The 24,949-nt window shown below is 43.7% G+C and overlaps 1 protein-coding gene and 1 long non-coding RNA gene across 2 annotated transcripts; both read left to right on the top strand.

Moving 5' to 3' along the window:
* Positions 1 to 4,340: 4,340 nt before the first annotated feature.
* LOC106587360 (cap-specific mRNA (nucleoside-2'-O-)-methyltransferase 2-like) lies at positions 4,341 to 7,952 on the top strand. Its single transcript, XM_045709124.1, is given in 4 exon segments — positions 4,341 to 4,710; positions 4,713 to 5,068; positions 5,070 to 5,530; positions 5,827 to 7,952. Coding segments are annotated over 4 exon segments (1,191 nt in total). The 3' UTR covers positions 5,831 to 7,952.
* A 1,862-nt stretch (positions 7,953 to 9,814) lies between these two features.
* LOC106587407 (uncharacterized) lies at positions 9,815 to 18,384 on the top strand. Its single transcript, XR_001324440.2, has 2 exons — positions 9,815 to 10,532; positions 15,539 to 18,384. It is a non-coding gene; the product is annotated as an uncharacterized lncRNA (long non-coding RNA).
* Positions 18,385 to 24,949: the final 6,565 nt, after the last annotated feature.

Here is a 24,949-nt window from a genome sequence, read left to right on the forward strand (position 1 = left end):
TAGGGAGAGATTGTGTGAAAGGCTGGTTGGGGTTTGGGTGGTGTAGTGGGGGGAGGGAAGTGGTGTTTAGGTCTCTATTTCACTTTCTTAGAGGAACAGGACTAAGGAACAATTGTGTGTAGTTAGGCTGTGCCTGGCTTCACCCTCCAGTACAGTAGGTGGCGGTGTATGCACCTTGAAAGTCGGATGTGATCCACCAACCCAATCCCTAAGAAGAAGAATATTAAATCAATTAAAGGTAACCTGTAGTGGACTTGTGAAATTTGTTAGTGTTACTTATGACCAGAGTGAGAAGGCGCTTCGTGTCACGCAACTTGGGTCAAAATCTGTTTCTTGCTTTGCTCTTAGTAATAGGGCACTGTTGAAAGGAGTGATTTATGTGGTAGCATTAAGTGTGGAGGTGTAGCAATTGAAGTTGAACATTCCTGGTGTTTGTGATGCCTGCTGTTTGGTGCCACGCAGACCCAGTGGGGAGCATGGTGAAACAGAGGAGTCATTGTCAGACCTTTTGAGTCAGTCTCTACCAGACAAAGTCATGTTAGGCTATATCAGTTATCCTGTTAGAGCTTTTGTGCAGAATCTACTGCGCTGTTTCAGGAGCAACGCTTATGGTCATGTTGCCCCAGTGTGTAAGAGGGAGATTCATGTGACAGAGGATTGTGAAGATTTGGTGGATAAAGTTGTTTGTCAACTGTAGGGGTGCTCATGTTGCTGGGGATCGGGAGTCTCCGGTGCTAGAGAGGCAGGTGGAGGTGGCCAGGGTCTAAGTAGTGCAGAAGGTGTCATATGCTGAGGCAGTGAAGAAAGTGGAGGAGGATGTGTCAAGGGTGAGGGATCATGAGAGGATCTGCAGAGAAGTATTTGGGTATATGAGATTTAACTTCAGAAGAGTTACAGGGTGTGTTTCAAGGTTTTACTGCTAACCTACAAAGCATTACATGGGCTTGCTCCTACCTATCTTTCCGATTTGGTCCTGCCGTACATACCTACACGTACGCTACGGTCACAAGACGTGGGCCTCCTAATTGTTCCTAGAATTTATAAGCAAACAGCTGGAGGCAGGGCTTTCTCCTATAGAGCTTCATTTTTATGGAATAGTCTCCCTACCCATGTGAGAGACGCAGACTCAGTCTCAACCTTTTAAGTCTTTACTGAAGACATATCTCTTCAGTAGGTCCTATGATTAAGTGTAGTCTGGCCCAGGGGTGTGAAGGTGAACGGAAAGGCTGGAGCAACGAACCGCTCTTGCTGTCTCTGCCTGGCCGGTTTCCCCTCTTTCCACTCGGATTCTCTGCCTCTACCCCTATTACGGGGGCTGAGTCACTGGCTTACTGGTGTTCTTCCATGCTGTCCCTGGGAGGGGTGCGTCACTTGAGTGGGTTGAGTCACTGACGTGGTCTTCCTGTCTGGGTTGGCGCCCCCCCTTGGGCTGTGCCGTGGCGGAGATCTTTGTGGGCTATACTCGGCCTTGTCCCGGGATGGTATGTTGGTGGTTGGAGATATCCCTCCAGTGGGGTGGAGGCTGTGCTTTGGCAAAGTGGGTGGGGTTATATCCTACCTGTTTGGCCCTGTCCGGGGGTTTCATCGGATGGGGCCACAGTGTCTCCTGACCCCTCCTGTCTCAGCCTCCAGTATTTATGCTGCAGTAGTTTATGTGTCGGGGGGCTAGGGTCAGTCTGTCACATCTGGAGTATTTCTCTTGTCTTATCCGGTGTCCTGTGTGAATTTAAATATGCTCTCTCTAATTCTCTTTCTTTCTTTCTTTCTTTCTTTCTTTCTTTCTTTCTCTCGGAGGACCTGAGCCCTAGGACCATGCCTCAGGACTACCTGTCTTGATGACTCCTTGCTGTCCCCAGTTCACCTGGCCGTGCTGCTGCTCCAGTTCCAACTGTTCTGCCTGCAGCTATGGAACCCTGACCTGTTCACCGGACGTGCTACCTGTCCCAGACCTGTTGTCCCAGACCTGCTGGAACCCTGACCTATTCACCGGACGTGCTACCTGTCCCAGACCTGCTGTTTTCAACTCTCTAGAGACAGCAGGAGCGGTAGAGATACTCCCAAAGATCGGCTATGAAAAAGCCAACTGACACTTACTCTTGTGTTACTGACTTGTTGCACCCTCGACAACTACTATGATTATTATTATTTGACCATGCTGGTCATTTATGAACATTTGAACATCTTGGCCATGTGCTGTTATAATCTCCACCCGGCACAGCCAGAAGAGGACTGGCCACCCCTCATAGCCTGGTTCCTCTCTAGGTTTCTTCCTAGGTTTTGGCCTTTCTAGGGAGTTTTTCCTAGCCACCGTGCTTCTACACCTGCATTGCTTGCTGTTTGGGGTTTTAGGCTGGGTTTCTGTACAGCACTTTGAGATATCAGCTGATGTAAGAAGGGCTATATAAATACATTTGATTTGATTTGTGTTGAGGGGCGGTGTCCCATCTTCCCAGGCTGTTGGCCTCAAGTAGGATCAGAGAGAATTAAAGTAGTGGAATAAGGTGATGGGTTTAAATGAGTATGAAGTTAGTTGATGGGGTAATAAAAAATACGTTTTTATTTTTTTTCTCATTCCCCTTTCAATCTCGTGTCCTAAAGTGTAATGGAGCTATAGTTCATTTGGGGGCGGTAATGCAACATATTGGATGCCAACCGCCGTTAAACCTCACCAAAGAAGAATAAGACTGGAAAAAAATACAAAAAATAATAATGTATTCCGGGGGGTACATATGTCTCACTCTCGGAACAAACCACACACAGCTGCAGTGAAGTGTCTGCTGAGAAGGCAGCTGTGCTGAGCCAAAGAGGATGTTAGCTGATTTAACATTTGCTAGGTAGGAATCAGAGTTGTGTAGTTAACGACCATGGAACAAAGTTAGTATTATTACCGGCGGTAAACGTGTTAAAGTTACAAACTAAAGGTAACGACCGTAAGCGTTGTAATCGTGTGCCTGTTATGGAAGTGTTTGTACAGTAAACAATCAAGGTATAGTAGCTAGTTAATATTATTCAGAGGTGGAGATGTTCCTTGACGCTAGAGAAACTAGCGTAGCTAGATAACGAAATTCGTTAAGGCCTAAAAGGCGACCCGTAGTTTCCTGTTTAGCAACCTGTACTATGCCGGTGCACCTGCAAGGAGAGGGACACACATGTGCTGTTAGCAACTCACAGAATCATGTCCTGGCCCGTGTGATGTGTCACCACAAGGGGTGTGTGACCATTTAAACAACGTGCTAAGTTATGTATCCCTTAAATATGTATTAAAGCCAGCAATTAAATAAATGATTTCGCTTACTTGTTTCGCCTTTAGGCACATTGTATGAAATGCCTAACGTTTAGCTAGCTTTATTTAGTAGGAGGTTAGCTAGCTAGTCAGTCAGCTGTAGCAAGCTGACCTGCCTGCTTGCTGTGGGTGCGTTCGTAAATTCGCTCTGGCGATCTAATTACTCCGATTTCAGAGCACTCTCGTCGGAGTGTGCCAGAGCGCAGAATAAGTGATGAAGTTACGAACGCTCAACACCCGTTGAATATGGCCGGTGTCAAACGTCGGCAAAAAAACGTGATTAAATTGTTGCCAGCAGCACAGTTAGTCACCAAAGCTCTGAATAATATGAAAACAGCCTAACCAGTGAGGTGTTCTCTCATTTGTGTCTGGAAGTAGCTAGCCAACGTTAGCCAGCTCACTTGGGTGATTGACTGCGGTTGTGACGTCAGAACGCTCAGATCAACTCTACTCTTTGGCCGGAGCGTCCAGTGTGCGCTCTGACCGCTACAAGAGTGAAACACTCTGAATTTACAAACGCTCAGAGCGTGTTCTGGCACTCCAGATTGAATTTACAAACACACCCTGTTGCTTGAGATTTTTTTAAAACCTTTAACTAGGCAGGGCAGTTAAGAACAAATTCTTATTTACAGTGACTGCCTAGGAACAGTGGGTTAACTGCCTTATTCAGGGGCAGAACAACAGATTTGTACCTTGTCAGCTCGGGGATTTGATCCACCAACCTTTCTGTTACTGGCCCAACACTCTAACCACTAGGCTACCTGCCGCCCCAGAAAATGATTAATGTACGCTGCCAAATGCTCATTTAACATAAGGCATGGCCTACTATTCCATCATAGTTAAATCACATTAACAACAATGTAGCTGGACATACGAATCAGTAATCAACCACTGCCCATGCATATATAGAGTGACGGCAGTAGTTACGCAGAGCTGGGACCGGGCATCAATGCATATAAACTAAAAGGTCAACAAATACGGGTGTAAATAAAATACATTTGCCTGATATAGTCTACATTATGCAGGGCACGTATGCAGGCATTGCATGGTGTTGTAGATGTCATCAAATCACATTGTTTTATTTGCTGCAGGGCGTCCAGTGGAGAGGAAGAGTTGGGGCCGTGGAGCGAGGAGGAAAGCTGGCAGGCAGCAGCCCACCGATGTGGAAGCCTTTGATCCGGAAGTGGTTGCGGAGGTCAGAGAACTCTTCAATAAAGTCAGGACATACGTCAAACCGGCCAATGGGGAGTGGTGTATCCCTGATCCCAGCGAAGCACTGAGACACCCGGCCCAGGACCACGTCCTCCTGCAGACCCTGAAGACGTCACTAAATGAGGTGAAGAACCGACTTAGCGATAAGGATCTGGAAGTCTGGCACCAACATACCAATTCCACCAACCGTGCCGGGAAGGTCATTGGTACTGTGCGAAACTGTTCATCTGTGAGGCTCCAGGGGCTTTCGTTGCCGCTCTGAACCACTACCTTAAAACCAGCCAGCACACGCGCTACTGTGACTGGAGTTGGGCAGCCAACACACTCAACCCCTATCACGAGGCCAACGGAGGGGGCACCACCATCACAGACAACCGCCTCATTGCCAACACGCTGCCCTGGTGGTTCTTTGGCTCGGACAACACAGGAGACATCATGAGCCAGAGGCACCTGCTGGATCTAAAGGGCTTTGTGGGTAACATGCGCCGTATTGACGTGGTGACGGCGGACGGGAGCTTTGACTGCCAGGGGAACCCCGATGAGCAGGAGGCCCTGGTGTCATCGCTGCACTACTTGCGAGGCTGCGGCCGCACTCTTCCTTCTGGGCCCAGGCGGCTCGTTTGTACTGAAGATGTTCACTCTGTACAAGCACTCCTCCGTCTGCCTGCTCTACCTGTTAAACTGCTGCTTCCGCTCCGTCAGCGTCTTCAAACCGGCCACCAGCAAAGCAGGGAACTCTGAGGTGTACGTCGTCTGTCTTCACTACGATGGTAGGAAGGCTGTGAGGTCCCTGCTGTCCAAGCTGATCCGTCACTTCGGGCCAGACCTGGCTGTCTGGGAGGCCCTATTCCCCAGCCAGCTCCTCCCACAGTCGTTCCTGGCGCAACATGAGCAGGCGTGCTCCTACTTCCATGCCCTACAGACAGGGATGATTGGGGAAAACCTGAAATTGTTTGAGGGCCTGAATGAGAAACAGAGGCAACGACTGGAAAACATCAGGGACTGCACTGCTCAGGAGTACCTCAGCGCTTCCAGGTAAGAGTGGCAAATGTGCAAAGTTAATTAAAGTAGATAGCGAAGCCTATAGCGTGATAAAAGTTTGCTGATGGCCTTTGACCATTAGTTAGACATTATAAAGTGCTAGGATAATAATGATCTACAATTTCAGAATAATTTGATGAGTATAATATGAGATATTCAGTGACTGATGGCCACATCCTGGATTTATTTTTGGTGGATCTGTCATTTAGTATCAGTGAATTGTTTAATACAAACTTCTGCATAAAAATTTCAAGCCAGGCTTGAGCTGTTCTTCCTATTCCTGTGCGTAGGTGAGTTCTCTGCCACGGGCTCGCTGGTTGTCTCGTAGCACAGTGGCCCCAATGTGTTGCAGCGTTACGGGTCGGAGGCCCCTGGGCAAGAAGAATCAGATGGGCTCCTTTAACCAGCGGAGGGAGCTGCAGGCCCTGGGCTGGAAGGAGCGTGTTGGGAAGGGCCGCTACGCTGCCTGGGTGGAAGGGCACGGCCCCGAGGGCATGGGGGCATGCTGTGTGCTGGCAGGGCCGCTGGCAGAATATCATATGGACACCTGGTTTGTGATGGTGGGGGCAGCCCTCCCTGTAGTCAGGAACTCACCATTCTGTGATGGGGGTCTGTTGAACCACCTCAATGAAGCATTGGAGCAGGCTGCCCTAGGCTCAGGCATGGACAGGTCAGCTGCCTGGACTCTGGTCCCTCCCTGTAGCTCCTGCCCAATGGTTTGTAACACCTCCATCCTCTCAGAGGTGGCAGCCCTATGTGACAACACTCCCTGCAATGGCAAGGGAAACAGAAAGTGCCTAGTCTTTGGCAGAGCGTCGTGGTGGGGGGATTGTGAGGAGCAGGCTGTGGGGTTGACGCTGGAGTTCCGTTCGGAGCCCTCGTTACCACCTACGGCCCGCACCACTCTGCATGACGGGGAGCCGCAGTATCAGAGAGACCTGCTGGCCTGCGTCCTGCTCTCCCTGCACCGCATGGGACCTGGCGACGCCCTCCTCCTGCCCATCCTCTCCGCCTTTACTTGCGTAACCGCGGCAACCATCCTTTGCCTCCACCTGTCCTTCCGCTCCATCACCTTCAGGTGTCCTTCTCCAGGTGCTGCGGGGGCGGTGCTGGTATGTGTGGGGTTCTGGCCAGAGGCTGCCGCTCGACTCCTTCCCCACCTCGGTGACCTACAGGAGCATATGGGCTGCCTGGCCAGGGGGGGAGGAGGACACTGACAGTCTGCCTCCTGGAGGCCAGAGACAGGTACTGCAGTTTGTTCCCATGGAGGAGCTGCTCAAAGGAGAGCTGACAGAGTTCCTGTGGACCATGAGGCTTAGCTGGGGTCAACAGAGGGTCTCTGGGTGTCTCGGGTGGATTGTACCATAACCTGGCCTGAAAACAAGCACTGACTAGCTAATTTATCTAGCCCCTACCCCATCAGTGTTGACAGATGTGAAGGAAGTGGATGGATGGAAGCTCCCCCTAAACTTAATCCCATCTGGTCCCTTCAGATCTGTATCACAGAAGTGGGATGGGGTTGTTTTTGGACCTTGCAACTTTCATTATTTAATAAGGGCACATTTGGTCCCTGCTTTGATGAAAATTAGAGACAAGCAATGCGGTGAAGTAAATCTATTTGATATCTTTTGATTGGTGCTGTGATTATTTTTTTTCATGATTGTCAACAGTTAATCTGTTCAAATCAGGACAACATTTGGTCACATTTCCCTGGGTCTCTGATCTAATGTATTTTTAGGACAGCACAATAACTCATGTATTGCTGATTCAAGTTATTTGAAGTAAAAAATACTTTTCATATTAGTTTCACTATTAAATAAAAACATTATCATGCAGTTTGTTAGGACTTAAAAAGCCTTTTTTGTGTCATTTTCCTGACACTGTCTAACCAGAAGTGACTAAATACAGTAGATTGTGTGACTGTGTTTTTACCTGGGGACTGCTGTGAAGGCTAGCAGTGCATACGCTGTTTCACTCTGCAGGGGTTTGAAGAAAATGTAGTCTTGCCTCTACGGCATCTATACTTAAACCCCATTTACACCTGGTGTTAAACTAAAAATGAATACCTGAATATGTAGGATCTGATAATGTCCACCGCACAGCTGGCCTTGAAATGTCTCATATCTGTCTAGCCTGCATCCAGTAGACCAGGTAGCCTATGTGGTCAGATACTTTATTGAAGAAAATGGTTGGACCGAAATGTTGTGCTTTGGGTTTTGGGAACATGTTGTGCAAGCCAATGTGTCCACGAAATCTGTTTTATACATATACTTTTGTATTGGTTTTGTACATAGTTTTTCAAAGGCAAACAAAACATTACATTTTTTAAATGTATGTGCTGTTGAATATTTCAAGCGATTATATTTTTTTGGTGCAGGTGGTGTTCCCTCAATAAAAAAATATTGACTTCACTGAATTCTTACCTCGTTTTGCCTTACTTTAGTCTTCTTTAGTGAACAGAAACGGAGGAGAGTTTGATTATTTCTTTTCAAGATATTCACAACAAATAGCCTGGAACACAGCCATTTGTGAAAACCAAGAAAAGTCTTCATTAGCAGAAGCTGTCAGGACAATCTTTATGTCTACTGCGGGAAGAGGGTTTTCAAAGGTTTACCAAAGCGAGTGAGAACTCCCAGGGGTGCTCTGTAATGAACACAAGCTGCTGAAATCAGGATAAAGAAAAATACTGGGAGATGGTTCCTCTTTCTCTTTGTTATGCTCTGAATTTGTTTTTATAAAACCATCCAAAAGCACAATAAATCAAACTTCTGAGCTACAGCCCTGAGCGTTGTTTATACAGTACAATGTACATGTTATAGGTTGATAATGTTGAACACATTCAGTTTGTCATTTTCACATTCTTCCTCTATCTCACGCTCTGTCTGTTCCCCCTTCTCTTTCTCAGCCCCCCCCTCCTCCCCCACTACAAACTCATCTCTGTTGATTTCCATAGCTGTGGAGTGGAGGGCTTCAGTGAGTGTAGTGCGATCTAATGAATCATTTTAATGGAACCACTGAATGATTCCAAGTAGAATCCCTGCTTTTGCTTCGATTAACCAAATCCACTCACCATCTGTGAATGAGGGTAGAGATGGGGTTTGGAGGGGGGGGAGTAGCTGAATCGGCAGCTTTATGTAATATTTGAACAACGAGCATCTCCCCTGGCAAAATTCACATGCCAGCGACTACTAATGAAGGACTGAGCAGATGTCTGGATGAACAGAAAAGGAGAGGGTAACAAGCCACCCCTCTGCAGGTTCACTCAGATCAGAATGTGCGGGTGAGAGAGTGTTGAGGCAACAGCAGAACAGAGAATAGTGTTTGTCTTTTTCTATGTCTGGTTTATCAGAATCTTGCTGTGTGGATGAGGCTAAATGGTGAACCTTATGATGGATGGCTAATGTTCTACAGGGTCACACACACATTCTCACAGTTTAAGCACTGACCTGGTATTAGGTCATTACCCACACATTGCCTTTGCTGAATAAATCACAGTTTGAATCACACAAACGTGCACATGCATGCACACAGGCACGCAGACACACTAACAATAGCTTGGAGAGTTTCAAAGGCATCAACTGAACATGGAAAAGCAATGTCCATTTGACCGTGTGAGTTTACTGATTAACTTCTGTCTGTGTAATATACTATAGATTAATTTATGTCACAGAGAGTGAAATAGAGAGTGTTTGTGGGTAAGCGAGATAGATGACAATGAGTTATGATAGGCTTAAATTGTTGAGAGACATAGAGATTGATCAGGTGATTGGGTGTAATCCCTTTTCAGTGCTCCCAATTTGTTCCTCTGTCACTGCTCTGTTCAATCCCAATCTGTACAAACACACACACACACACACACACACACACACACACACACACACACACACACACACACACATATGCTCGTTCATGATACACATATCACAACTGCTGCTACCAGACTCTTAATTACCATTGTTAATAATGCACAATTTAAAAACTTGCCCCCCAATCCCCCCTTCCCTGATACGCACATGTGTACATATATAAATTGTGCCTTACTGTATTATACTTACGCTGAAAAGTTTATTCTGTTCTACTGAGCCAATTACTTTATGTTCATATTCTTCTATTTTATTCTTTCTTATTGTTGTTGCATCGTCAAGAAGGAACCTGCAAGTAAGCATTTTGTTGAACGGTGTATACCATGTGTATCCTGTACATACGACTAATAAAACGCTAAACTTGAAACACACACACACACAGCAACACATTAACAGGACAGAGAGGCAGTGTTAGAATAATTTGTATGTGTTAGGAAAATGACTTAACTGTTCCACTCTAAAATTATAGAATAGGGTGATATGTTTAAGAATAATGGGAAGATAAAATCAGGATATGGGGAGATCGGTTAGGATTGTAAAACTTTGAGGTGATATTCTTTAGTAGGGATGTAAACTGAGTGAAGTTGTAGATTAGGTAAAAGAAAAACATTGGAGAGGTTTCAAACCAAGAGGGTCATAAAGGGGGAGGGGAGGTGAAAGCCTTGAAGAATGTGGCAAACTTTATGGTTCTTTGTGGTGAGTGGAAAAGCACTGGTTGTTTGAGAAGGGAGTGGTCTAAAGATAGGAATATGTGTGTGTATTATAAAAGGACTGAGTCCTAATTCTCTGAATAAACTACAGATCTTTCGCAGAAAGCTGAGTCCTTGCCTAATTATTATTAACCCAGTGTCTTACAAACCTTGGGGATTAGTCAAGGCTTATTGATTGTTAATTATTATCATTGGGATTTGAAAATTCCCTTAACAATTGGTCCTTCGAGCAGATCTCATATACTTGTTGACTGTCGTTCCAGGGGACACTGAAAACCGTGCACGGGCGGATGAATCATCCGTAAAAAACAAAGTCCTGCCCTCTAATAATCGAGGGTTCATTTCAGGCCGGTGGTGAACTGGAAAACGACAGTAAACGGTGACGAGACCTAACCAAAATTATACCTCAGCTGCAAAGAAAAGGTCAGTAATCTTTATTCATTTGTTTGGGGGTTAAGTAAAAAAATATATATATATTAAATCGCTTAAAAAATGGACTTTGCATTAGTCAAAATAGAGTGGGAAAGGGCTTGATTCTTAAATCAAACGGGATTGAATGGTATCTGGAATAACCATCCATATAATCTAACATAGAGAAAGTCTAATTACAAAAGTATCTATGTTAGTGTTGGGTCACTGGGTCACAGATCTAAGTAAGAAATTTCGAACAGTAAGACCTAAAAGTAAAACTGGTTGCAGTAAGACCTAAAAGTAAGACCTAAAAGTAAAACTGGTTGCAGTAAGACATAAAAGTAAAACTGGTTGCAGTAAGACCTAAAAGTAAAACTGGTTGCAGTAAGACCTAAAAGTAAAACTGGTTGAAGTACAGTATCTAACAGTAAGACCTAAAAGTAAAACTGGTTGAAGTACAGTATCTAACAGTAAGACCTAACAGTAAAACTGGTTGAAGTACAGTATCTAACAGTAAGACCTAAAAGTAAAACTGGTTGAAGTACAGTATCTAACAGTAAGACCTAAAAGTAAAACTGGTTGAAGTACAGTATCTAACAGTAAGACCTAAAAGTAAAACTGGTTGAAGTACAGTATCTAACAGTAAGACCTAACAGTAAAACTGGTTGAAGTACAGTATCTAACAGTAAGACCTAACAGTAAAACTGGTTGAAGTACAGTATCTAACAGTAAGACCTAAAAGTAAAACTGGTTGAAGTACAGTATCTAACAGTAAGACCTAACAGTAAAACTGGTTGAAGTACAGTATCTAACAGTAAGACCTAAAAGTAAAACTGGTTGAAGTACAGTATCTAACAGTAAGACCTAAAAGTAAAACTGGTTGAAGTACAGTATCTAACAGTAAGACCTAAAAGTAAAACTGGTTGAAGTACAGTATCTAACAGTAAGACCTAAAAGTAAAACTGGTTGAAGTACAGTATCTAACAGTAAGACCTAACAGTAAAACTGGTTGAAGTACAGTATCTAACAGTAAGACCTAACAGTAAAACTGGTTGAAGTACAGTAGCCGGAAAACGTAATATGATAACAGTAGAGCACACACATAGATTGTGAGAATTGGAGCTAATATTGAGACCTAAACGATAACTGGTCAATAATATATTAGACGGAAAACGTAATATAGAAGGCGAAATATAATAATACAAAATTATTAGAAAGTAGGTCAGGGACATAATTTGTATGAATACAGATCGCCTGTCGAAATACATTTTAGAGGGGATAATCGAGATCTACCGGAGGCGCGCAAAATAGGTCTGATTATTCCAAATAGGAGGAAGGAGGTTACACCCATAGAAAGTGAAAATGCATATTAGAAAATAAATGTAGTAATTGAGTAAGTACACACATATTGTGAGAATAAGCATAACAGTAATTTAATAAACATGGATGGTAAATCCTCAAAGGAGGACCAGGAATTAACCGGGAACGAGAGCTATATGCAGTCTGATGATAAGAGGAATGTGTATAATGGTCCGAAATGGAGAAAGAAATACGGGTTTATGGGGCGTCTAGATGTGGACAAGCTGGAGGTTATAATAAAACAGATGCATGAAACCTGTGGTAATAACATCCAGGGACAACAAGCAGAAGTTTTGGATACAGCCAGGGTGTGGCTGTCAGAGGCCCAGAATAGAGTAGAAGGTAATAATAAAATGGAAAGTGAAAAGAAGGGAGAGCCAAGTAGGATTAGAGAGAGCAAGCCATAGCCAGGGAGAGGAAAGAAGAGCCAGAACCAAGAGAGTCTAACCTTAAAAAGCGACTAGCACCGTATAATAAGCCAGGGCTGTGGGAGGTTCAATCAGATTGGGAGGAGGATCAGAGTCCTCTCATAGAGTTTCCTAATCCTAGGGCAGGCGAAGCTGATCAATCGGATACCTTACAAGTGTATCGATCCTGGACTCAGAGAGATGTAGCAAGAGCAGTTGAGGGAATAGTACATCCAAAAACAGGAATAGAAGGGTTTAGGAGAGATATGGAGGGACTGACCGAGAGTTTTAAAGTAAATACAGGAGAATTGGAAAGGGCTGTCCGACAGATAGTGGGGAAAGACTGGGCAGCAGTGAGGGGAGCCTGGGTTCCAGGGCAAGGAGGAGAACCGGTTTTACCATGGGCAGGAGATGGGGATTATGCAGACAAATTGACACAGCTCTGTAATAATCTTAGGGACAATTACCATAGACATGCAGACTTTTCAAAGATACAGGAGTGTAACCAAGGGGATGGGGAAACTGTTAGCCAGTATTTAGAGAGACTGAGACGTGTTCAATGCTAATAGTGGACTGGTAGATCCTAGACAGGGAGACGACGGACCTTACCACCAACAGTTAAAAATAGCCTTCTTGAGTGGTATGAAGCCTGAAATTTGCCAAATCATAAAAGAGACTCTGATAGGGTGGGGAACAGCCACATTGGCCGAAGTAAAGAGGTATGCTATACACCATGAGCATAATGGCAAGGAAAAGAAAAGTAAGAAAGAACAGACAGGAGCAGAAAATTTGATCGCCACTCTTGGGGAAATTGCAGGAAAGAGCAGGAATGATTTTAAAAAGGGGGAAACAGGGGGAGTAGAAAGTGGATAGAACCCAAGGAGAGAAAGTGCTACAACTGCAATAAAACAGGCCAAATGGCAGAGGATTGTAAGGCCCCACCAAGGAACAGTAGACAGAGACAGTTTAGGGATAGACAGAAGAGGGAACGTAGGCGAATGAGAGAGCGAGAGGAGTCCGAGGATGAGGAAGAACAGGCATGGCTAGATGAGGGGAATGACAGTGAGGATTCAGAGGACACAGACTGTGAAGTGTTGAATTGCCAACCACCGACCTCAGGTTGAGTTCATTTTATTTTACAGGGACAGTGCACATCAATCACAGTTGTGTGTGTCTAATGGCAGAGTATTCCTATCAAACACTTTGAGAGCCTGTTTGAAGACAGACTGAAGGGGTTTTAAGGTTATAAAGCAAGCTTGGGCTAAACTAGTCAAGGAGTAGGTTAAGTAGGGAAATTTCATAGATTTGAAGTTAAATGTTGTATCCAAGGGTAGCGCATGTTCAATTAAGTACACATAACCATTGAGGAAGTTTAATACAAATGATTCATGATTTAAGGGGGTTACAGTGGAATTATTATTAAGTTTTGTTTATAGTCAACGTTTGGGTTTCTGAATTGGTGTAGTATAATGAAATGTTGACCAAGAGGTTTTTTTCTCTAGGAAAATGAGTGCTTCATTGTCTCTCTTAGGAAAGTTTCCTAGAGCCACGATATCTTAAAGGGGTATACACACATGGAATTTTAGAAGTTTTATTTTCTGAGTTTTAAGTAAACTTTAATTTGTCTAAGATAGTAGGAAACACTTCTGTGAAGGGGTGGTATGACTCTTGACCTCTATCATGGTGTTCCTTTGTGGTCTGATCAGCCTCATGGGAGGGCCATTTGGATAGTGAATTTAAGGTCATTTGTGATACTGATTTTAAGGTAATTTGTGTAATTGATAATTATGATGGAGTTTAAAGTTCTTAGACATATTTGTAATTTAACACATGAGAAGGCAGTGTAAGAAATTGAACACAATAAGGCTGTGAAATTGATATAATAACTATTATTATATTTTGTTGTTGAACAAGGTTATTGAGTTAGCAAGAATGAGTTTAATAATGCTATACTTATTTTAAGTATTTAGGATATATTTTAAGCCTGAAGGAGGTAGAACAAATGAGGAAAAGATTTTGGTTGTTCAGCTTCCGGACATCCGACAGTGGAAAGACTGTCTGCTCCATTGGTTATGAAACAGGGGATGTCAGGAGAGCAGGCATGTATTCCAATCCTGAACTCCAGGTTATGTCTAGATAACCTGTTGAATGATTCTGTTGAATGTGGTTGTCACTCCCACAGAAAGCCGAGGCCATAAAAGAGATTACTCCCACCTTTGAAGACTTGGCAGAGGGGGGTGTAATTAGAGAAAGTGATGCATAGTGCAATTCTCCAAGGTTTTGGCAAAGAGAGCAGCCCCAGTTGGGAATTCTTCCACAAGAGGAATGGTAACCACTTCTGGTAAACCTATTACACATGCTCAGGTGATTTTGAACTTATTAGATGCTGTACAGCTGCCAGAAAAGATAGCAATTTGTAAGTGTGAAGCTCACTCTAAGGGAACGAATGAAATTAGCAATGGCAACAGAAAGGCAGATGAAGAAGCGAAGAAGGCAGGCCTTAAACCACAGACTCCCACACGGCAATATTTGAAAGAGGAAGTGAGCATAGATAAAACCCTACTAAAAGATAGTCAGTCTAGAGCACCAGTAAAGGAAATTTCTAAATGGGAAAAAAATTAGGTGTGGTAAATAAAGATGGTATTTGGTATCAGGGTAATTTACCTATATTACCAAAGTCTCTGTTTAGGTATGCAGCTATGTTGATACATGGGCAGAGCCATGTATCAACGGGGGGATGATGGAAATAATTAGGAAACACTTTGTAGCATACGGAATTAAAAATGACTTTAAAATATTTTTGTACAAGATGTGTTATATGTGCATAGAATAATCATCAAGGTAGAGGAAGAGCACCACTGGGAGAATAACCCCCAGGTAGAATATCCATTCCAACAATTAGAAATGGACTTCATTGATATATGTTATAACCTATTCCGGAGTGAGGGAAAGAAGGGTGTTTAGCAATAATAGATAAGAATAGTAAATGGGTAGAAGCGCTCTCAACTTACTTGGTGGACATGATTATGGTAGCTAAAAAAATAGGATAGATATTATCCCTAGAGTTGGTTTACTAGGATCTATTTCTTTAAGCAATGGATTATATTTCAGCTAATCAGGTAGACCATATAGAAATGCCAGAGTTAGAGAGACCACAACAGATAGACATAGAAGTTGAAGATATACTAGCAAAACACATGAGAAGACTGTTTGTTAACCAAATCCACATGTCCAAGATTTTGTGTCCAACAGGTGAATTACAGGAGAAGGTGATTCATGCAATATAGCTTGGAGACTGGGTGTGGATCCAGTCCCTGAGGAGAAAAGACTGGAAACAGCCCCGTTGGGAAGGACCCTACCAGGTTCTGTTAACTACCGCCTTTGCCATTAGAATAGCTGAGAGAGCCACTTGGGTCTACGTTACCCACTGCAAGAAGGTAGGAACACATACAAGCACTGCTGATCACACACAGAGTTAGGAGAAGAACCGAGTACCAATAGGGTTCGGGGGTTACCTCCTTAACGAAGATTCCCTAACCCGACCTGTCATCACTGTGTGTGTTCCTAGAGTGTGAGTATGGGGTGGTTCCGGGCAGATAGGCTGCAGGCAGGAGAGGGTTGGTGATTTTTGGGAATATGGGGGGGACCCTAAACTGCATCATAGTACTAATAATATTCTTGATACATCCAGATCCACCATCAGTAGGCATAAATCGTACCGAATCTCTACCAGGGTTGAGAAGCAAAAGACAAACTACTCAAAGTAAGGACAGGCAAGGAAGACTAACATATAAAATAGGGGTTAGAGAAGAACAAAACGCGAGATTCAGGATGAGGGTACTAAATATGACTAACGGACGACAACACCCCCTTATACCTGTGTCAACCAACTAGGTCTATGTGTTCCTGGTCACAGGTGTTTAAACACACATGGGGCAGGGAATATGAGACTAATATCTGGAAATGGAGTGCACGGTGGGGTGTTGAACGGAATAACTATACAAATGTAACTATACAAAATGTGACTAGGAATGACATGCAAATTAAGTATATGGCATGCGCTGATGAGTAGGGCAAGGATACCTGCATATCATTTCAGTTGACAGACACTACAGGAAAATACACCGTAGTAAATCCGTTATTAGGAATTGCTAATTCAGGTGGAAAATCCATTAGTCTACCTGATGTGAAGGACTTCCTTCTCCAAGAAAGGAACCAAGGGGAGATAGAAGGAATACCAGATGAAAATCTGGTTAAGATGGATGAATTATACGGCCAGGGCTCTGGGCCAAACCAATTGTTATGCATGCTCTACTGGGTGACCAACTATGTTGACGGCTCCAATGCCACAGACTATGCTCTCTTGTGTGTTAGACTTAGGATCTAATCAGGAGGAGGTGAACTGTACAGGAATGGGGTTGGCCAGATTAAAGAGTGCAGCCAATCCACTTCAGTTCACTCTAACTCCTGGAGAGTATCAGTGTTATAGACACAGGAATGGCAGTAGGGATTTGGGAGATTTTAATGGAGGTAAGACAGTAGTGAATGTGACAGACTTAGAAGTGCAGGAGAAGATTCTTAACCTTACAGCACCTATAACTGATGTATGGTGGGCATGTTCCGACCAAGGACGCATAAGGCAGATGTTACCAAAAGGGTGGGTAGGTACTTGCGCCCCAGTGTTATTGGTACAATCAGTGAGGATTAGTCATCAAAGGCCAGTGGTGAGTAAAATAGTAAGAAATAAGAGAAGTCTGGTCCTAGATGAGGGTAGCCCCATTCCATTGGGATCCCTAGAGGAGTACCAGATGAATACAAGGCGTTGAATCAAATAGGTGAAGGGTTCACAACTACTTTTTTTTGGTGGGTTACGATAAATAAGAATGTGGATTGGATAAACTATATCTATTATAATCAACAAAGATTTGTAAATCAGACTAGAGATGCAGTGAAGGGAATCTCTGACCAATTATCCGCCACCTCTCTCATGACTTGGCAAAATAGGTTGGCTCTCGATATGTTATTGGCAGAGAAGGGCGGGGTTTGTAGAATGGTGGGGGGTCATTGCTGTACTTTTATTCCAAATAATACATCACCAGAGGGGACTGTAACTAGAGCCTTGGCTGGGTTGACCGCACTAAGTGATGAACGGGCTGAGAACTTAGGGGTTAATACATCTGTGATCGGATGGTTTGATGAAATGTTTGGCAAATGGAAAACCATAGTAGCTACTATTGTGGGGGCTGCTATTGTTTGTATGGGTATGCTGGTATTATGTGGTTGTTGTTTTATTCCCTGTGTCCGAGGTTTGGTGAGTAAGGCGTTGGAGAATGCAGTGACTCAAAAGATGGTGAGGTACGGGCCCATCGCAGAGTCTGACCAATTGAATGAACGAGATACAGATCTAGACCTGATGGACACCGCTGATACATTCAATCCTGAGGAGCCAGAACTTAATGAGACGATTTTCAATGTTTAGAGACTGTTTATTCAATGAAGATCATGATGATAATCCTGAACAGAAGAGTTAGGATTGGTAGTAGTAGTAAACAGCCATTGATGAGTAGATGATGTATATACATTTAATGGTTTGATTTGGTATGATTTTATTGTTTAATAAAAATTGAAGTATCAGAGTGTAACATTTAGTCAAAGGGTGGATTTGTATGTGTTAGGAAAATGACTTAACTATTCCACTCTGAAATTATAGAATAGGGTGATATGTTTAAGAATAATGGGAAGATAAAATCAGGATATGGGGAGATCGGTTAGGATTGTAAAACTTTGAGGTGATATTCTTTAGTAGGGATGTAAACTGAGTGAAGTTGTAGATTAGGTAAAAGAAAAACATTGGAGAGGTTTCAAACCAAGAGGGTCATAAAGGGGGAGGGGAGGTGAAAGCCTTGAAGAATGTGGCAAACTTTATGGTTCTTTGTGGTGAGTGGAAAAGTACTGGTTGTTTGAGAAGGGAGTGGTCTAAAGATAGGAATATGTGTGTGTATTATAAAAGGACTGAGTCCTAATTTTTGACTTTAGAACGGGACTGAGTCCTATTTTTTTACTTTCTCTGAATAAACTGTACAGACCTTTTGCAGAAAGCTGAGTCCTTGCCTAATTATTATTAACCCAGTGTCTTACAAACCTTGGGGATTAGTCAAGGCTTATTGATTGTTAATTATTATCATTGGGATTCGAAAATTCCCTTAGCAGGCAGTCACCCTCCCCTAGATGCAGCCAAACCATCCTTGTTCCTACACTTGCTCAGTTAAGAGAGAGAATAGATTTAAAGGAAGCAGGTAGAAAAAGAGAGAGAGAAGTGTGAAGAGACATAGGAAGGGAGAGCGGAAGGAGAGTGAGGGAGTACAGAGACAGAGGAAAATGAAGGAAGATGAAAGTAGGGGAGATGCAGGAAGAGAGGGAGAGAGAGTTTAAAGAAAGGGAGGCGCATGAAGAGGTTTGTGAGATGCAGTTGTTCTGCTGAGCCCATTCTGTTTTCTCCCCAGATGCTTGCTACAGGCAGAGCCTTCTGAAAGAGAACTGTGAGAGGAGCTGGGACACTGTACTGTTCGCTCTACAATAAACATGCAAATAGGAATAAATATAGAATAGAATAAAATAAAATAGAATAGAAATCATCAATGGCAAAGACTGGTAATCAAGTCAGGCCACGAACTGCAGTAATTAAAAAGCCGATGCTCGGGGGGGGCTTTAGTCCTTAATGAGGTGCCTTCCAGTATGTGATTAACCAAGAGGAGCTTGTTTGGTAAATAAGGAGTAGGTGCCCCTGTTATGTCATTGATTAACGAAGGAGTTCTGTCCAGCATCACAAAGTTTCTATGGTAATAAACATAAAGTGGGTGAGTAGGAGAGGGGGCGTCTCCAGCCAAATCAAAGACTGACCAATCAGATGAAAAGGTGAAGGTGCGTGAGGATATGGAGGGGTCACAAATCTCTCTGGATGGCAGGTGTTTTCCATCAATGAACAACAACAACAACAAATTAACCACTGACACCTAGTCTGGATTGGAATATCCATCTTTGTCGTTACTTGAAAATATTTAATTCTGCCCCCCAGTTAAACGGCTGGTTTTATGGACTGAATATATATGTACATCATGCTAGAATGTATATGTATTGCTGACTCCAGATGGTCTATGCCTTTTTCTCTTTAAAGTGTTCTTCATCAATGCTGTCTTCATGTATTTACATTCTGTCTTTCATTTGCCGTATGGAACAAATGAGGCCTGTGTGTGTTCGTGTTTCCTAAAGATTTGAATTAAGCATTTACTGATTTAATTAACATTTCTCCCCTAATCTGTGCTGATGTGACGAGTTGTCTGTGTGTGTGTGTGTGTGTGTGTGTGTGTGTGTGTGTGTGTGTGTGTGTGTGTGTGTGTGTGTGTGTGTGTGTGTGTGTGTGTGTGTTTATGAGAGAGAGAGAGAGAGAGAGAGAGAGTGTGTGTGTGCACTTGAAAGTGTGCATGTGCAACTGTGTGTGTATACGTGTGACTGTGTATGTGCATGCATGCATGGTGGTACACAGAGCAGTCCCATAACACACACAGTGCCTTAGGTGAACTTCTGTACTGGTCGTATTTGGGAACAGAGCCAAATATTTGGGAATGAAATTCAAACACTCTTAACAACCAAGTGGAGCCTGCATAGTCTGACACTCTAATACTCTACTGCAGTCATCCCTCTTAAGCTAACACCCATCAACATAATGGAGATGCTTCAGTGTTTGTGTATATGATTAGATGAGGAATGGTACTGGTGGGACTGGTCTGAGGTCAGTCTTCTGTATTTATGTTTTCTGTGCTGTAAACTGGAGAAACTGATGCAAATACCCCTCTCAGTTTTATTGCAGTCTCGCTCCTCCTTCTCACATGACAATTTACTGTCATAACTCAGTGTCAGTGTGTGATAAATGGATGAATGTGCAGCTTTGATGATGTGTCTGTAAATTCCACATCTTCCTTTCCCCAACCTGTGTTGTGTGTGTTCATTGTGTTGTTATATGGCTGGATTGTATTTCCATTTCTCTTGGTAAGTGGAGGCCTTACACTCCCCTTGCAGTAAGGGTTGTGATTGTATAGGCCCCAGCCCAGCTCAGAGTGAGGGTGTGTGGGTCGAAGCCATCAAGTGGCTTTTCTCTTCCTGTCACTGTAAAGTGTAAACTACTGCCATGAAGCCTCTCTCATGCATTACAGTATGGCCATTAGTGCGCTTATTGACCCCATATAAGGGGTCTTTTATTCATGCTTTTAATGCTTTTAAGAGCTCCAATTGGGCTCCATTAATTGACACTACTTCAGTTTCCATGGAGCCACAAGACTTTTTAATTTCCTTGCATTTATACACCCACTCCTTTACTACTCGCCCTTTTCTATAAGCGCACGTGACAAAAAATGGTTTGGGGTGAGTAATCCCCTTTGATGTGCGGGCCTTGCTCACTCACACTGGTTCAGATCAATGCGCTCAAAAGGCCTATGCGTAAAGTTCCCTATAGCCTATGCTTTATGGCCTACTAAGCACATCACTTGTCCTAAATTCTTGAATATACACTCTGAAACGTGGTTGGTTCTTTCATGACAGGAATATGACTAATCTAATGGCACAAGCCATATGACCAACACTCGGAAAGTATTCAGACCCCTTGACTTTTTCCACATTTTGTTACGTTACAGCCTAATTCTAAAATGGATTAAATTACACACAATATTCCATAATGACAAAGTGAGATCAGAAATGTTTGCAAATGTATAAAAAAACCCCCCAGAAATACCAAATTGACATAAGTATTCAGACCCTTTGCTATGAGACTCGAAATTGAGCTCAGGTGCATCCTGTTTCCATTGATCATCCTTGAGATGTTTCTACAACTCGATTGGAGTCCACCTGTGGTAAATTCAATTGATTGGACATGATTTGGAAAGGCACACACCTGTCTATATAAGTTCCCACAGTTGACAGGGCATGTCAGAGTAAAAACCAAGCCATGAGGTCGAAGGAATTGTCCGTAGAGCTCCGAGACAGGATTGTGACGAGGCACAGATCTGGGGAAGGGTACCAAAAAATGTCTGCAGCATTGAAGGTCCCCAAGAACACACTGGCCTCCATCATTCTTAAATGGAATAAGTTTGGAACCACCAAGACCAAACTGAGCAATCGGGGGTGAAACTGAGCAATCGGGGGTGAAGGGCCTTGGTCAGGGAGGTGACCAAGACCCCGATGGTCACTTTGACAGAGCTCCAGAGTTCCTCTGTGGAGATGGAAGAACCTTCCAGAAGGACAACCATCTCTGCAGCACTCCACCAATCAGGCCTTTATGGTAGAGTGGTCAGGCGGAAGCCACTCCTCAGTAAAAGGCACATGACAGCCCGCTTGGAGTTTGCCAAAAGGCACCTAAATGACTCTCAGACAAAGATGAGATAGCCTATAGGGAGGTCAGAGACCTCTGAGTGTGGTGCCCGGACAGTGGATCGTGGACTACAGGAAAAGGCGAGCCGAACAGGCCCCCATTAATAACTTAGACGGTGCTGTAGTGGAGCAGGTTGAGAGTTTCATGTTCCTTGGTGTCCAAATCACCAACAAACTATCATGGTCCAAACACACCAAGACAGTCGGGGAGAGGGCACGACAACTACTTTTCCCCCTCAGGAGATATGAAAAGATTTGGCATGGCTGCACCATCGAGAGCATCTTGACCGGTTGCACCACTGCCTGGTATGGCAACTGCTCGGCATCTGACCGTAAGGCGCTACAGAGGGTAGTGCATACGACCCAGTACATCGCTCGGGCCATGCTTCCTGCCATCCAGGACCTATATACTAGGCTGTGTCAGAGGAAAGCCCAAAACATTGTCAAAGACTCCAGTCACCCAAGTCATAGGCTGTTCTCTCTGCTACTGCACAGCAAGCGGTACCAGAGCACCAAGTCTAGGACCAAAAGGCTCCTTAACAGCTTCTACCCCCAAGCCATAAGACTGCTGAACAATTAAAAAAATAGCCAACCAGACTATTTACATTGACCCCCCCTCCATTATCTATGCATAGTCACCTCACCCCTGCCTACATGTACAAATTGCCTCGACAAACCTGTACTCCCGCACATTGACTCGGTATAGCCTCATTATTGTTATTTTATTGTGTTACTTTTTTTTAAATTCGTTTTTACTTTAGTTTATTTGGTAAATATTTTATTAACTCTTTCTTGAACTGCACTGTTGGTTAAGGGGTTGTAAGCATTTCACGGTAAGGTCTACACCTGTTGTATTCGGTGCATGTGACAAATAAAGTTTGATTTGATTTGAAACAAGATTCTCTGGTCTGATGAAACCAAGATTGAACTCTTTAGCCTGAAAGCCAAGCGTCACGTCTGGAGGAAACCTGGCACCAAGCATTGTGGTGGCAGCATCATGCTGTGGATATGTTTTTCTGCGGCAGGGACTAAGAGACTGGTCAGGATCGAGGGAAAGGTGAATGGAGCAAAGTACAGAGAGATCCTTACTGAAAACCTGCTCTAGAGGGCTCAGGAGCTCAGACTGGGGCGAAGGTTCACCTTCCAACAGGACAACGACCCTAAGCACACAGCCAAGACAACGCAGGAGTGGCTTTGGGACAAATCTCTAAATGTCCTCGAGAGGCCCAGCCAGAGCTCGGATTTGAACCCAATCGAACATCTCTGGAGAGACCTGAAAAGCGACGCTCCCCATCCAACCTGACAGAGCATGAGAGGATCTGCAGAGAAGAAACTCCCCAAATACAGGTGTGCCAAGCTTGTAGCGTCATACCCAAGAAGACTCGAGGCTGTAATTACTGCTAAAGGTGCTTCAACAATGTACTGAGTAAAGGGTCCTAATATATGTCATATTTCAGTTGTTTATTTTTTATAAATTAGGCAAAATGCCAAAAAAACTGTTTTTGCTTTGTCATTATTGTGTGTAGATTGATGAGGGAAAAAATTATTTAATTAATTGTAGAATAAGGCTGTAACGTAACAAAATGTGGAATAAGCCAAGGGGTCTGACTACTTTCCGAATGCACTGTATTATAAGTTTGGAAACCTTTACATAATTATTTTCACAATTTTGAGACGAAGAATTTTAACACAGCGAAAATAACTATACAATGAATATCCAAGATGGCCGCCATAATTCAATAAAGCAACTATAGTAGTCAGCCTTGAGAGCATTGTAGGTTATTAAATCATGTAACAACTATAAAAACAGACATTAACACGTGTATTTTTTATTTCTAATGGACCCAGTTGAAAATTCAAGATGGCAGATTTTTCAAGATGGCCGCCAATTAAACTTTAAAAGAGAGTAAAGGAGGCCACCCTTACAGTGGAAGCTTCAGTGAGGAGGCACGCAAATGGATCCAGTGCAGTGCCCGTGATGAGGGCTTTTTAAGTGAAATCATGGCATCGAAGACTGTACACTATGTGCGTGTATGTACAACAAAATAACATACAGGACATAGACTGGACAGGTAACATAAACTGGGGGAAAACTGAAAGTAAATTTAAACATAGAGCTCAAAAAATGTACCAGGCCTCAATCATGCCTGTAGACTGCTAGCATGGCACCGTACCTCTTTCTGGCCTAGACATACATTTCAAACATGGCATTCACCTGGACCATACCATTCTTAGCCAATCAGAAATCACTTGTAGAATTAACTTTAAAAAAGGCATGAAATGCACAATAAACATATTCCAGCAATAAATCAACCCTTCCTAAATACATATACACTTCAATCATAGTGTTTTAACAAGCATGAAGCATATATCAATAAATATATGTGCATTTCATTCAGATAGGTCCGGCCGACCAGATAAGTAGGTCCGGCCAGATAGGTCCTTTCGGACAAGTAAGTCCAGCCAGATAGGTCAGGTCAACCAGATAGGTAGGTCCGCCCAGATAGATCAGGCTGGCTAGATAGGTCAGGCCGGTCAGATAAGTAGGTTCGGCTGGCCTGCCAGATAGGTAGGCCAAGTTGGCCGGCAGGCCAGATAGGTATGTTCGGCCGAGCGGCCAGCCAGATAGATCCGGCCGACCAGATAGGTATGTTTGTCTGGACGGCTATTTCAGCACCCGTTGCTGACAGGCGTATAAAATCGAGCACACAGTCATGCAATGTCCATAAACAAACATCGGCAGTAGAATGACTTTCAACGTGGCACCATCATAGGAAGTCAGTTCATCAAATTTCTACCCTACTAGAGCTTCCCCAGTCAACTGTAATTGCTGTTATTATGAAGTGGAAACATCTAGGAGCAACAACGGCTCAGCTGCGAAGTGGTAGGCCACCCAAGCTCACAGAATGGGACCGCCGAGTGCTGAAGCTCATAGCGAGTAAAAATTGTTTGTCCTCGGTTGCAACACTCACTACCGAGTTCCAAACTGCCTCTGGAAGCAACATCAGCACAAGATCTGTTCGTCAGGAGCTTCATGAAATAGGTTTCCATGGCCGAGCAGCCGCACACAAGGCAAAGATCACCATGCGCAATGCCAAGCGTCGGCTAGAGTGGTGTAAAGCTCGTCGCCATTGGACACTGGAGCAGTGGAAACGGGCTCTCTGGAGTGATGAATCACGCTTCACCATCTGGTAGTCCAACGGACGAATCTTGGTTTGATGGACACCAAGAAAACGCTACCTG

Source organism: Salmo salar, chromosome ssa26, assembly GCF_905237065.1.
Source record: "Salmo salar chromosome ssa26, Ssal_v3.1, whole genome shotgun sequence".
Classification (NCBI taxonomy): Eukaryota; Metazoa; Chordata; class Actinopteri; order Salmoniformes; family Salmonidae; genus Salmo; species Salmo salar.